Source organism: Acinonyx jubatus, chromosome B3 (genome assembly GCF_027475565.1).
Source record: "Acinonyx jubatus isolate Ajub_Pintada_27869175 chromosome B3, VMU_Ajub_asm_v1.0, whole genome shotgun sequence".
NCBI classification, from domain to species: domain Eukaryota; kingdom Metazoa; phylum Chordata; class Mammalia; order Carnivora; family Felidae; genus Acinonyx; species Acinonyx jubatus.
This window is the reverse complement of record NC_069386.1, coordinates 40596588-40608784: the sequence shown is the minus strand read 5'-3', so window position 1 is coordinate 40608784 and position 12197 is coordinate 40596588. Positions and strand designations below refer to the sequence as shown.

General features: G+C 49.0%; 2 protein-coding genes across 13 annotated transcripts in view; both read left to right on the top strand.

Annotated features, from left to right (window-relative positions):
* The window catches only part of USP3 (ubiquitin specific peptidase 3), a 105935-nt gene extending 101361 nt beyond the window's left edge, over window positions 1-4574 (top strand). For all 12 annotated transcript variants that reach the window (XM_053223912.1, XM_053223911.1, XM_053223918.1 and 9 more), the window contains one exon: window positions 832-4574. In XM_053223912.1, the coding sequence (XP_053079887.1) occupies window positions 832-997 (166 nt within the window). In that variant the 3' untranslated portion in view covers window positions 998-4574. The remainder of the gene's footprint in view (window positions 1-831) is intronic.
* A 1490-nt stretch (window positions 4575-6064) lies between these two features.
* Window positions 6065-11916, top strand: FBXL22 (F-box and leucine rich repeat protein 22). The gene is made up of 2 exons (XM_027067466.2): window positions 6065-7719; window positions 10818-11916. Exons 1-2 carry the CDS (start codon window positions 7385-7387, stop codon window positions 11152-11154), a joined length of 672 nt encoding a protein of 223 aa, XP_026923267.2. The 5' UTR covers window positions 6065-7384; the 3' UTR covers window positions 11155-11916.
* Window positions 11917-12197: the final 281 nt, after the last annotated feature.

Below are 12197 nucleotides of genomic sequence, written 5' to 3'. Positions count from 1 at the left end.
TGATACCATGGCAATCCCATTTTTCTGGTAACTCCTTTTCCTAACAAACATTTTTGTTTTATGATTGCGCTATCTTTTTTAAACCATTGGTATTAATAAGAATTTTTAAAGCTCTTTGGTTTTCTGCATTAAATTTGTTAGTGGTTAATTGCTTGTTCTTCCCAGTACTTTTCTTTCATACTGTGTCCCCACCGCTGCCCCCCCAAGGGTTTGATGATTTGGGGCTATTTAGAATCCTAATAGATGATGAGATTATTATTGATAAATGGTAAGGGTTTGTCTAGCATTTACGAAAAGTGTCTGTTCTACCTGAGGCTTTTCTCTCACCTGGGAGGGCTGACTATAGGGCTGACTGTATGGCTGAGTGGGTGGGTCATGCTGAAAGAGAAAAGCCCTTTCCTGGAGGCAGATTACTTTCTTAAGCTCAGGTTTTTTCCAAGGCTGTGATGGAAATCTGTTCCTCACTTTTCCATGTGTCCATAAGCCTAGACCCATGCTTGTTAGGTTGAGCTCCTTGGCCCCTTTGGTGTTTCCATTAACCCAGTGCTATGTGAACACTGCTTTTAGGTGATGTAGAACATCTTCAGTTCCTGCTCATTCAATGGCCCTCTTCCCTCTATTTCCAATGCCTGCACATTCATTGTTACTTCCGTGAGTTTTGAGGAACATACACACGAGTTTAGTCCGCCATCTTAAACCACAAGTCCCTAGGGCTTATTCTTTATTACAGTATTTATAATTTATTGCATATCTAACAGATTATATGATTGCGCAGATCCTTCTGTTACTTCTGTAGTCCTTTTCTTTCATTTTTTTTACGTTTCCTTATAGGGTCGGTTCTGGACATTACACAGCATATGCAACTCATGAAGGTCGCTGGTTCCATTTCAATGACAGTACTGTAACGTTGACTGATGAAGACACCGTTGTGAAGGCAAAGGCCTACATCCTTTTTTATGTGGAACGCCAGGCCAAAGCTGGATCAGATAAACTTTAATACCTCCTTTAAATCATTATTTGTCAACTATACCGGACAAACATTTCCAGTTTTCCGTAAATACTTGATCCGAGATTTAATTTCATTATGCACTTTTCAATTTCCTATTTTTGGTTTAGTTTTGTCAATGGTAGTGACATATTAAACATGGGCACCAACTAATTTTTTTTTTAGTTCTACCAGAAAACCTCAGCAGATACTTTGATTTGCTGCTTTAGTTGTAATAATTGTTTTTATATGTAGTTTCAAGAACTTAGTTCTATTTGACTTTTTTTATATTAATGTTTTCAATTCTCACTTTGAGGCACATTTACATCAATGCTTTGTTACTGTCACATGCTGAAAGCAAGATATGTTCCTGATTGCGAAGAGCAGAACTGCCTGCTGCCTTTCACAGCTGTAATGGGAGATCAGGTGGACTCGAAATCCGGGATCATGTGCGCACATCATTTGTGGCCCACAAGATTTCAGTGACTGTCAGTAATCGTTCTTTTCGATTGTAAGAGGTAACTGGGAGAGCATCATTAAGTAGACCAGGTGGTTGCTGCTCTTGGTATCTCTCAAGGCTGCTGCTTATCAGCACTGATTAAATAAATTTGTTGGATCACTTGTACCTGTACTGCAAATTCAAGAATTAGTCCTTTGAAGTTTTATTTTGTTTCGGGGTTATTTTTTGCTTGCGTGTGTTTTCATGGAGAGAAGAGTACAGAAAAGTCCAGATAAGACCAGATACATTTAGTGTTTAAAAATGTCTGTGACTCAGCTACACGGTATAGATACTGTCAGGTGAGGAGACCACAGCTTGTTTGCCTTTAGAACCAGACTCTAGTTCCCCCACTGTCTGTGGTGCTGGATGGAAGGAACTACATGTCCACTTTTGCCTTATTTCTTGCTTGGCCATCTCAAGTTGAGATGCTGACCTCCAGAGCTGATTTGACCATCACCTACACTTCCCAGAAGGAAATTTGAGTCTTTGCTACTTTGGGTTTTAACAACTCCCACTGGCCTATCCTGATAGCAGAGCAAGCTGAAAATATTCTCACTGTGAACAGAGAGTTTCTATTCTTGAGTTTAGCAGTCTTGGTTTTAAAACTGTGTTCAAGAAACATAGGTACAGGCTCCATTAAGATTTAACTCAAATTGAAATTTGGAACCAGAATTCCATCTAAGAAAGGTAATTGTGATTTCTGCAAGTGTTCCAGGTTTGTTGATTTGGGGGTGGGGTGGGGGGCAGTGGCAGCACTGATGAAGGAATCAGAGAAAGGGACTCCCAGAGAGGGTTGCACCTTAGGACTGGGCACTGTTTTCGGGTTCATCTCTCATTCCAGCCTTTATTTTCTTCTCAAGTGTCTACAAGTCACAAGGGGCAGAATGTATTTCATATTAAGCCAACCTACCAGACTTTTTGGTAATCTTGTTTTTTTCTATTAAAAGAAAAAACTGTCAAGTTTTAAGTGCATGAATGTAAAATAAAGTCTAACAGCTGTCCTCAGGGTGGATATTTGAAGTTGCAAGAGAAGATGTGGCTCCATTTCAGTATTAGCTAGGTATATCTCCTATTCTCTCAGAGCAAAAATCAGCTGCTCAACACTTTAACATAGCCAGGAAAAACTGCAATTGTGTCGAAACTTGTACTATCCACTATGGTGGTCACCAGTTATATGTGGTTAAATTTTAAGTAAAGTTAAATTTAGGGGCGCGTGGGTGGCTCAGAAGGTTAAATGTTCAACTGTGGCTCAGGTCATGATCTCTTGGTTCCTGAGTTCGAGCCCCACATTAGATTCTGTGCTGACAGCTCAGAGCCTGGAGCCTGCTTCGGATTCTGTATCTCCTCTCTCTCTGCCCCTCCCATCCCCCCCCCCTCAAAAATAAACATTATATATTTTTTTCAATTAAATTTCAAACTCACTTCTTTGGTCACACAAACCACATTCCAAGTGCTCAGCAGCCACGTGTGGCATAGGACTGCTTAGGTCTAGGGCAGTTCTCTTAGATAGCAGTGGTCTAAATTTTCACTCCAGAGAAAAAAGCTTTGCCTTTATGTTTAGGTCTGACACCTTAGAAACAGAGTCTAGGAAGATAATTAAGAGGGCAACATATATTTTAAATAGTTTACACTTCTAAATTACATTAGGTTGAACCATAGGAAGTTTGTGGTATTTGCTTTTTTGATCTACAAAAGTGAAAGTTTCACATAATTTGACCTATTAATATATTAACACCACATGTAATTGAACTTGGAATGTGCATCTTCTTTGATTTTTGTTCAGTATCCCCTATGAATTCAGGCTCTTTTACTGAGATGGTATATAGCTGTGACTTCTAACATTTGCACTTAGATTATTCCCTCTTAATGGGCAGCTGCTATGACTTCAACAATAAAGCCTTGGGCAGTGTTGATATTGGTGGAGAAAAACTGTCTTTTCGTACCAAAAGGAACTTAGTGACAGCCAGACTGCTTTGCTGGGGGAAGGTGGTCAACAGGTAACATCGTTGGCTTAAGAGATGGACACATTTCCTCTTTGAATTTTTAGAGTATTTTTAGTGCTTGATTTTACTTAAGCAGAATGTTTGAATGGTGTTATGAAGGAAGGCTGTTTGGAAAAGTGATTGGATCCATTTGAACTGTGCATTTGAACACCAGTGATGTAAATGTGCCTATTCGTATTTACAAAATTTAACTGTGTAGCCTTATCACACCTATTTTAAAGGCTGATCTTTGTGTGCTCTTCAGGGCTTTCCCCTTGTGCCATGTCGTCTGTGTGTGTGTGTGGCTTCTCGCGCAGAGAGCTTATGCTGAGGTGGTGCCTCATGCTGTCACACCTCTCCCCTGGAACAAGAAAACTTCCTCAGAAGTCCTCCCACACAGGTGGGTGATAGAAACAGTTTGTGGCAACACAAATCTCTCTCCATGGTGGAGAAACCTTTGCTTATCCACTGTATTCTACTCAGTGTCTAGTGATGACAAATGTAATAGAATTAAACCAGTGAAGTGTACAGGCCCCGGTCAAGTGTTGAATGTGTATCTCACCTGGGGAACCTACTCAGCAGCTTGGTTCTGCAGTTGGGGACATCTTTATTTCTTAACAGCCAAACCTCTTTCATTGGTCTAGTGTACATAAGTCTATTTAGATACGCTTCTCCCACTTCGGCCCCCAGCGTCCCCTAAACTCCCTCATGTACCCTGTGGCTCAAGTGGCCTCTTCACTGGGCCCTGAAAAGGCTCGTGAGCAGTCTGTTTCTGCGGCCAGGGCACCGGTCCCAGGGGACTGGGGTGTAGCCACAGGAACGGGCTGCGGTGCAGGAAGAGGCAGCCACGTGGTGGGTCATGCTGGAGGGCAAGGTCTCCGCATCGCCTCGCAGGTCTGAGCATGATGGACTCCAGAGCGCCCTGCCCTCCGCCGGTGCTGGTTGTGTCTGATGTGACCGTTTGCCGCGAAAGCCTCGTTTGTGTGATGCGAGAGGATTAACTGTGCAAGTGACTAATTTCACTTATGTTGTAATCACATCCCTTTTCTGCTTCACCAACCTGAACTGTTTTATGGATGAACGTATCATTAAATTTCTGGTCTCTTTCCTCTTGGCTATTATTTCTGAGCTCCTTTCATGGGAGCCAAGGAAGTAATGGTACACTTGCTCCAGCCATGGGCCTTGTCAGTCAGTCAGCAGTTTGCTTCTCAACCCTCCCTATCTGGGGCCGCCAGAGTACAGAGGCCGGGATGGAGTGACTTGCAGGGACAGGTAGTGGCAGGAAGGGACACCCTGGCACCTGCAGTCAGGTGCTGGAGGAGCAGCCCGTGTGCACCAGAGCCAAGTGAGATCACCCTGCCTCTCCTGGCACAGCTCGTCCTATCAAGTGCCGTCTGCTTGCCTCCTTCAGAGCTAGACCCCACCCTGAGGAACTGGCTTTTGGGCTCTGAGCAAAGGATGTTTCTTGGTCACCTTGTAAAGTAAGACAGGCAAATAAAGTGCCACTGTTAAGAAATAAACATTCTGGTTTTCAGTAAGCTCCTATATATATATATATACACGACCCCTCTGCCCCCATGGTCCCTGGAGAATGAAAACACAAGAACCATCCCCCTCTCCCCCGTCCACATCCCTCCTTTTTCCCTCTTACTTATTGGCCTGCTCCTGTCAGTCTTCCACCTTTGGAGACAGAGGTGCCAGAAGCGCACATGGTTTTGCCTCCAGCTCCCATAGGTAGCTGTGCTGGTCAGAGGCTCACAGGTCAACTGGGAGCAGTAGTTGTCAACAGCACCCTGGCGGTCCAGACCCTCCCTGCAGGCGCACCACTCTCCATGGGCCCACCCCCTGTTCTGGGATATTCCTCCCCTCCCCCAGGCTCTGAACGTTGGCCCTGCCAGCCTGGAACTGTTCCAGCAGGGCCTCAGGACTCTGTGGACGCCACAACAGACCACAAGGACTTGCCAGTGGCCAACCTTTTAAGAAGTTCAAAGAACCACCTATTTCTAAGAGGTCAGCCCTCTGAAAAGTACTGGTTTGGAAAGGAACTGGGAGGGAAAGTGGAGATCGTAAGGCTTTCTATTAAAACCCAGCCGAGCATACCGTTAGACTGGCTAAGTGCAACGAGAGCCAAAGAGGGGCCGTGGCTGTCAGCTGTACTTGTGAACCATTAAAATGGTTAGTCTGGAACATTAGCTGTGACTAGTGACCCTTTCCTTGAGAAATGCTTCTTTTAGCTGTCTCTTGGTGTATGTTTTTAAGAAAAGTCACCCTTTCCACTTCGCCTTGGCCGTGCTGGGGTAACTAAGCACACGGGACCGCTAAGTCTGGTGTCTCAGAGGTTTCCTTAGCTGAATTATGGTTTGTTTTGTTTGGGGTTTATTTCCCAGAGAGAGTGGTGGGCTCCAGGGGGGGCAGAGAGAAGGGGACAGAGGATCCGAAGTGGGCTCTGTGCCAACAGCAGCGAGCCTAGTGCAGGGCTTGAACTCAAACTGCGAGATCATGACCTGAGCCGAAGTCAGACAGTCAACTGACTGAGCCACCCAGGCACCCCTGCATCATGCTTATTTCAAAGGCAAAGCTGCACCAGGAATGACTAAGCCTTAGTCTGCATTCATCTGCATTATAGCCACACAACTGGACACCTAGTATCCCCTTATGTCCAATTCCAATCAAATGGGAGAATGAACAAAGCTAACTTACTTAGATGGTGTTTCCTGGAGCCGAGAAATAGCTGGTCCATGCCTCATGAGGCAGCATGCAGCCTTTGGCTTCTTCCCCCAAACAAACTAACAGAGGGGCATACAATACCGGTAATTCACAATAGCAGAATACAGTAGGATCCGGGATGGTAGAATCCGGGATGGGAGTGGGAGTGGAGTATTAGAAAATAGATCCACGTACTGAGAAATCTAAATTACGTCAGGAAAGGAGAACTTAAGGGATGATGCCTCCAGGCAGCCTGCCTAGGCTCAGGGGCCCGGTTATGAAGGCATTCACAAAGAGGATGGTGTGTGGCTGGCTTAAAGGGCAAGCTTAGGCTAAAATACTTAGAATTGTTTCAGGCAGTTTTGTACTAAGAGCTACCTCATCCATCCTGACATTTTGGGAAATACAGACGAGATACAGCAGGGCTCTTAGCCGGAAAAATAGTAAGATGTAAAGCCAAGTAAACTGAAGCTTAAAAGGTTCCACAAATACACACAGAAGAACCTTGACAGCTAAGCTACTTGAGGGGAAGCTTTGCGAAACAACTCAAGGTAAAAACAGCCAGCTGGGAGGCCAAGGCAGTCCAGTCGCCTGGTGGAGGGTAGCAGGATTTGAAGGTGGTCCAGCCTGGCCTGCAAAACTCACAGGAAAGGGGGCATTACCCATGGCTTCACCTTCCCCCTCTGCACACAGAACTGTCACCCTTCGCTCTCTAGACAACAGGCTGCTTCCTACTAAGTCAAACAGAATACTCCTATTGATACACTAGAAAATGAAAACGTACAATTTATAATTAGGGTCTCTCCCAGTGAGCGGAGACTGCAGGCCTAGACAGGTGGTCTGGCCATCCACCCTCCAATGAAAGTGCCTTGGGAAGAGCCAAGAGAGCTCTCTGCTAAGCACCACTGTCAGCTAAAAGGGAAAGAAATCCCTTTTAAGGAAGCTATTTAACTTCAATAGCCTGCTTTTCTGCCAGGATTTTCAATTCCTCTGAACATAAGCCGAACCACAGACTGCTACACGTATGTCTGGATCTTGGCTTCCCCACCCCCCCCCCCCCCGCCCCATTCTCAGAGCTTCAGCACCAGTTGTTAGCCAAAAATAAACACCATTCCTCAACCATATATGTCCACCAGCCCAGAGCGGGGGAGGAGGAGCAGGAGGTAGGGCAGGTCCCCGGGCTCTGGCCACACATTGTGGCTGCTGCACGCCATGCATCTCACCCAGCTCAACCGGGAGTGCCTGCTGCACCTCTTCTCCTTCCTGGACAAGGACAGCAGGAAGAACCTTGCCAGGACCTGCCCCCAGCTCCAGGACGTGTTTGAGGACCCCACACTCTGGCCCCTGCTGCACTTTCACTCCCTCGTGGAACTCAAGAAGGACAACTTCCTGCTGAGCCCAGCCCTCAGGAGCCTCTCCATCTGCTGGTACTCTAGTCGCGTGCAGGTGTGCAGTATTGAGGACTGGCTCAAGAGCGCCTTCCAGAGGACCATCTGCAGCCGGCATGAGAGTCTGGTCAATGATTTCCTCTTCCAGGTGTGCGACAGGTAGGCCACCTCCTGAGCAGAGCTGGCTTTGGTGGGGTCTGGATTCTAGAGCTCTAGGAGACTTCTGGGGGACAGGGAAGAACAAACCACAAGACCAAGATAGCTCCATTTGGGGGAGAATCTAACTAGGCCCGAGGAAGAATGTCCCGGCCTGTCCACAGCACAGTCCCCAGACGATGATGAGTACAGTCGTGGGGATTCTCTTCCTCTTAGCCTCACAGGTCCTGGAGCTGCTTCTGCCACAAGGAGGAAGCATTCGGGCAGCTGTCCGCCCTGGCAGCCATTAAGACCTCAGGGGGTCTGGCTGGGCCTCTATTTTCAAGGTCAGGCCCTGGGAAAGGTTCTTAGACTCAGCTATTAGCTTCCGCCTCCACTCTTCCCCTAGCAAACAAACTCCAAGGTTTGTGACATGCAACTAAGGAAGGAGAGCAAGGGTGCTCTGGGTTAGTCAAACCAAGCCAGACTGCAGGGGGAGGAGGGGTGGTGGTATTGAAGAATGGTTTCCTCATTAGAAATTTACTAATCTCACTGTACCCCTAGGGAAGGGTGTTTTGGCCTATTTTTACAAATGAGCAAATCAAAGCTCTGAGAGATCATGTGATTTGCCCATAGCCTAGGATTACTGGATTTTAGGGAAAAAAAAAAAATGCAAGACATCCAGTTAAATTTGAATTTTAGACGAAATTAATTTGTTTAAATGTTTATTCATTTTTTGAGAGAGCGAGCTAGTGAGCATGAATGGGGGACGGGCAGAGAGACAGGAAGACACAGAATGCGAAGCAGGCTCCAGGCTCTGAGCTGTGAGCACAGAGCCCGAGGTGGGGCTGGAACTCAGGAACCACAAGATCATGACCTGAGCCAATTGGAAGCTCAGCTGACTGAGCCACCCAGGCTGCCCCTAATTTTCTGATGTAAGTATGTCCCAAATACATCCTGTACTCATCCGTCAGGCCTACCATGGGTAGAGGCTGAGCCACAGGCAACCCTCCATGGTCTCACCCTCCTGCCTAAGGTAGCCCACACAAGTAGACTTCCGCTGCCAGCCTCTCTCTCAGCCTGTATTTACCAGTCCTGTCCTGACTTTGAGGAAGAGCACTCTTGGTTGGTAACACACTAGGCTCCGCCAGTTTGCTGCCACCCAGGTTTAAAAGCTGCTGTTTACTGGCAGCATGACAGGAATGAAAGCAAACAGTGTGGTGGCCCCGCCCTGCCTTTTTTTTTTAAGGCTGCAGGAAGAAAAGCCCATTTTGGCTAGGCCCTGCCGGGATGAGGCCATCTTGATGGGTTTAACAAGGCCCGGAAATCAGACTGGAGCGACATATACGGGAGGGTCACGCCTGCTCTCAAGTTGTTCCATTCTTGCTGTAAGAGAGCTGACAAGGTACGGATTAGGCCCCTCGTGGCACCATGTGGGTGCAGCAAGGGGCCCCAGTGACACAAAAAGAACAAAGGGCTTGGTGGTCAGGGTTCCGTGCGCAGTCTCCCAGCTCTGCTCCTGTCCAACCATGGGAGCCCAGCCCAAACATTTACACTCTTTCAACCTACTTTCTTGATCTTTAAAATGGGATAAGTCACCTTTCTCACAGGCTAAGAGGATTAAATGACACAGTAGCACTGGCACACAGTGGATACTAATATCCACCAAATCTGGTTCTTTAAGCAATCGGCTCTTGGCAGGGAGAGACGGGAAAACCGGGAAGGATGGCAGGGAAGGAGTCTGCTTTCTCTGTTTTGTTCCTACAAGCAAGATTATTCTAAAGGTTCTTACAACAAAAGGGACCACTCACCATCTTTGTGGCTTAAACACTTAATCATCATAACCACCCTGAAGGTAATAATTTCTCCCGCTTGACAGATAAGGAGGACTAGCACAGCTCAGGCATTTGTCCTTGGTCAGAGCGCAAATAAGTTACAGACAAGTTACCTGAGCCCTCATTCACACAACAGGGTGTAGACAGAGGATTGGATATGAAGACTACAGAAGCCATGTGAACTTGGGGAGGTGGAATGGGCTCAGCACCTGAAATGAGGTGGTGCCCAGTCTGGTACAGTCAGGGGGTTAAGGGAGAAGCTTATCGGGAAAGGGAAAGCCCCAGTCTAGACACCAGCTCCTTCTGGCTACAGGGAGCCAAGGCCCCTGCCCATGAGACCGGTCCTTCTTGACTGCAAAGCTGTCTGGTTCTGTGTGCTCCCAGAAAAAGTGAGTTACAATTGCCTACAAAAGGCCCTAAGGCTCTTTACACCCCCCATCTCAATCTTCACTACAACCCCACCGGTAGGCATTATTCCCTCCCTGCTGTGCCTGCCCCACTTCCCCCAAGAAACTAAAGCTCAGTGAGTGGTTTAGCAAAGGTCACACCGCAAATAAGCCAAATCTAACTTCTGCTCAAGATTCTTCTCAGCAGCAGGTGCTGGTTAGGTTGGGGCAGAGGAGCCTCCAAACTGTGTAGAAGTGGCCCTGACTATACCCACTTCACTCTGGTTCCTGACCTTTTCTAGGCTGGCATCCCAGTGGGCATGCAATAACTGTCTCAGTTAACTGAGCTGAAACCCGGGCTCTAGAACCCAGAGCCAGGCATACTGGAAGAAATGTCCCGACCCCAGATTCACGGGTTGAACGTGCCTGTCTCTAAGCCACCCTACAGGAAACCCTTGTTCCCACCTGACCATCCTCCCAGGAGCATCAAGGCCTAAGTTTGAAGCTAGACTCGATTGGTCACCCAGCATCTCTTCTCTCACCCCAAAGCAAACAAGTCCGGAGAGAACCCAAGAACATCCAGAGTTGTCCACCTACAGCAGGACCAGGGGCGTCTCACGAGGCTGAAAGCCACACAGATTAAAGTTTGGTGGAATGGAGAGGCAGAAAGTAGGGGAAATGGGACAGAAGCCTTGGTTTTGATCCTGGCCGCGGCATCGCAGGCCAAGTTCCTTAAACTTGCTGAGTCCCTTTCCCTGTTTCCGTGCCCACAATATGCAGAGAGTCCCAGCGTTGTTAGGGGGCAACCTGGCCTGGGAGCTCCAGGACCGGGCGCGGCCCAGGGCAGACGCAAATCGCGACCCCGCGGGCCCCTCCCGGGGTCACTACGATCTCTCCGCAGGTGCCCCAACCTCGAGTCCGTCACGCTTTCAGGATGCGGCCATGTCACCGACGACTGCCTCGTGCGCCTACTGCGCTGCTGCCAGCACTTGCGTGCGCTGCGCCTGGAGAACTGCGCGCGCGTCACCAACCGCACGCTTGCTGCTGTGGCGACGCACGGGCGCGCGCTGCAGACCCTGCACGTGGACTTTTGCCGCAACGTGAGCGCGGCCGGCCTGCGCCGCCTGAGCGCCGCGTGCCCGCGCCTGGCGCTGCGAGCCGAGCACAGCGCGACGATGATCCCCGACCAGCTCCCCAGGGCGCCCGGCACTGCCCTTCGTAAGCTACTGCCGCGCTAGGCAGACGGCGCCGAGGCACGACACGCGGCCAAGGGCCGCCGAGCGGAAGGAGCAACCTGGTTTCCAACCACAGCCCCTCCACCTCCCAGAGCGTTGTCACACCTCTGAAGCTCAGTTTCCCTGTCTGCAAAATTGGGACACTAATGCCTACCTCACATTAATGACGGTTTTACGCACAGGAGTGCAAGATTAACCGGACGCTGGGAAAACACTCGGATAGTTCTCACTAAACACCAGCACATTTCCCGACGCCCTTCTGCCCCAGGTCTTCAACCACACACTGCCTGCAGCAGCGGGACAGGCCTGCACCACGCATGGACTACAATCCCCGGCGGGGGCCGAAATACCCGCACGGGGAGGCGTGGCCACCGGGAGCTCTCCGGCATCGCGCAAGCGCCCTGGGAACGGGGGTGGGGCGACCTCCGCAGCCGGCCTCTCGTCCGGCACTACGTCTGCGGCTCCGGCTTCCCAGGAGCGTGGGCTCCGTGCAGCGTGAGCGGGCGGGAGAAGCGGGGGACCCGGGACTCACAGCCGGAGAGAGCCACCGAACCCGCCACCGCGGCCCTGTCGCCCGCACCTTTGCTCGGTGGCCGGGCGAGCCCGCTTGCCTTCCCCCAGCAGAGACCGCACACAGAATTCTAGAAAATGCGCTGGTAGATGTGATTCTTTCATAAATAGCATATCCTTATTTTCTATGGTTATCTTATCACAAAGGCAGAAGAAATCGTTTGAAAAACCCTAAGTAAAGATTTGAAAACAAGAGCAGCAGCCCCGGTTAAGTCTCTTGATAATGAAACCAATTAGAAGCTGATACAAAGTTAGATTTTTACATGCTGGACTTGCTCAACATGGGCACACGCCTTGACTTAACAATTTCAGGGCTTTAGTCACTGATGTCTCACCTTTAGCCACAAAGTATAGGCTCTCGTCCAGGCAGCAGCCTCCGGGTCCCAGGTTCGCGGTGAAAACTTGGGTTAAGAGAGGAAGGCAGGGAGCCATGGGCCGGCGGGCAGGCGACGCTCACGCTCTGGCTCCGCCCACCA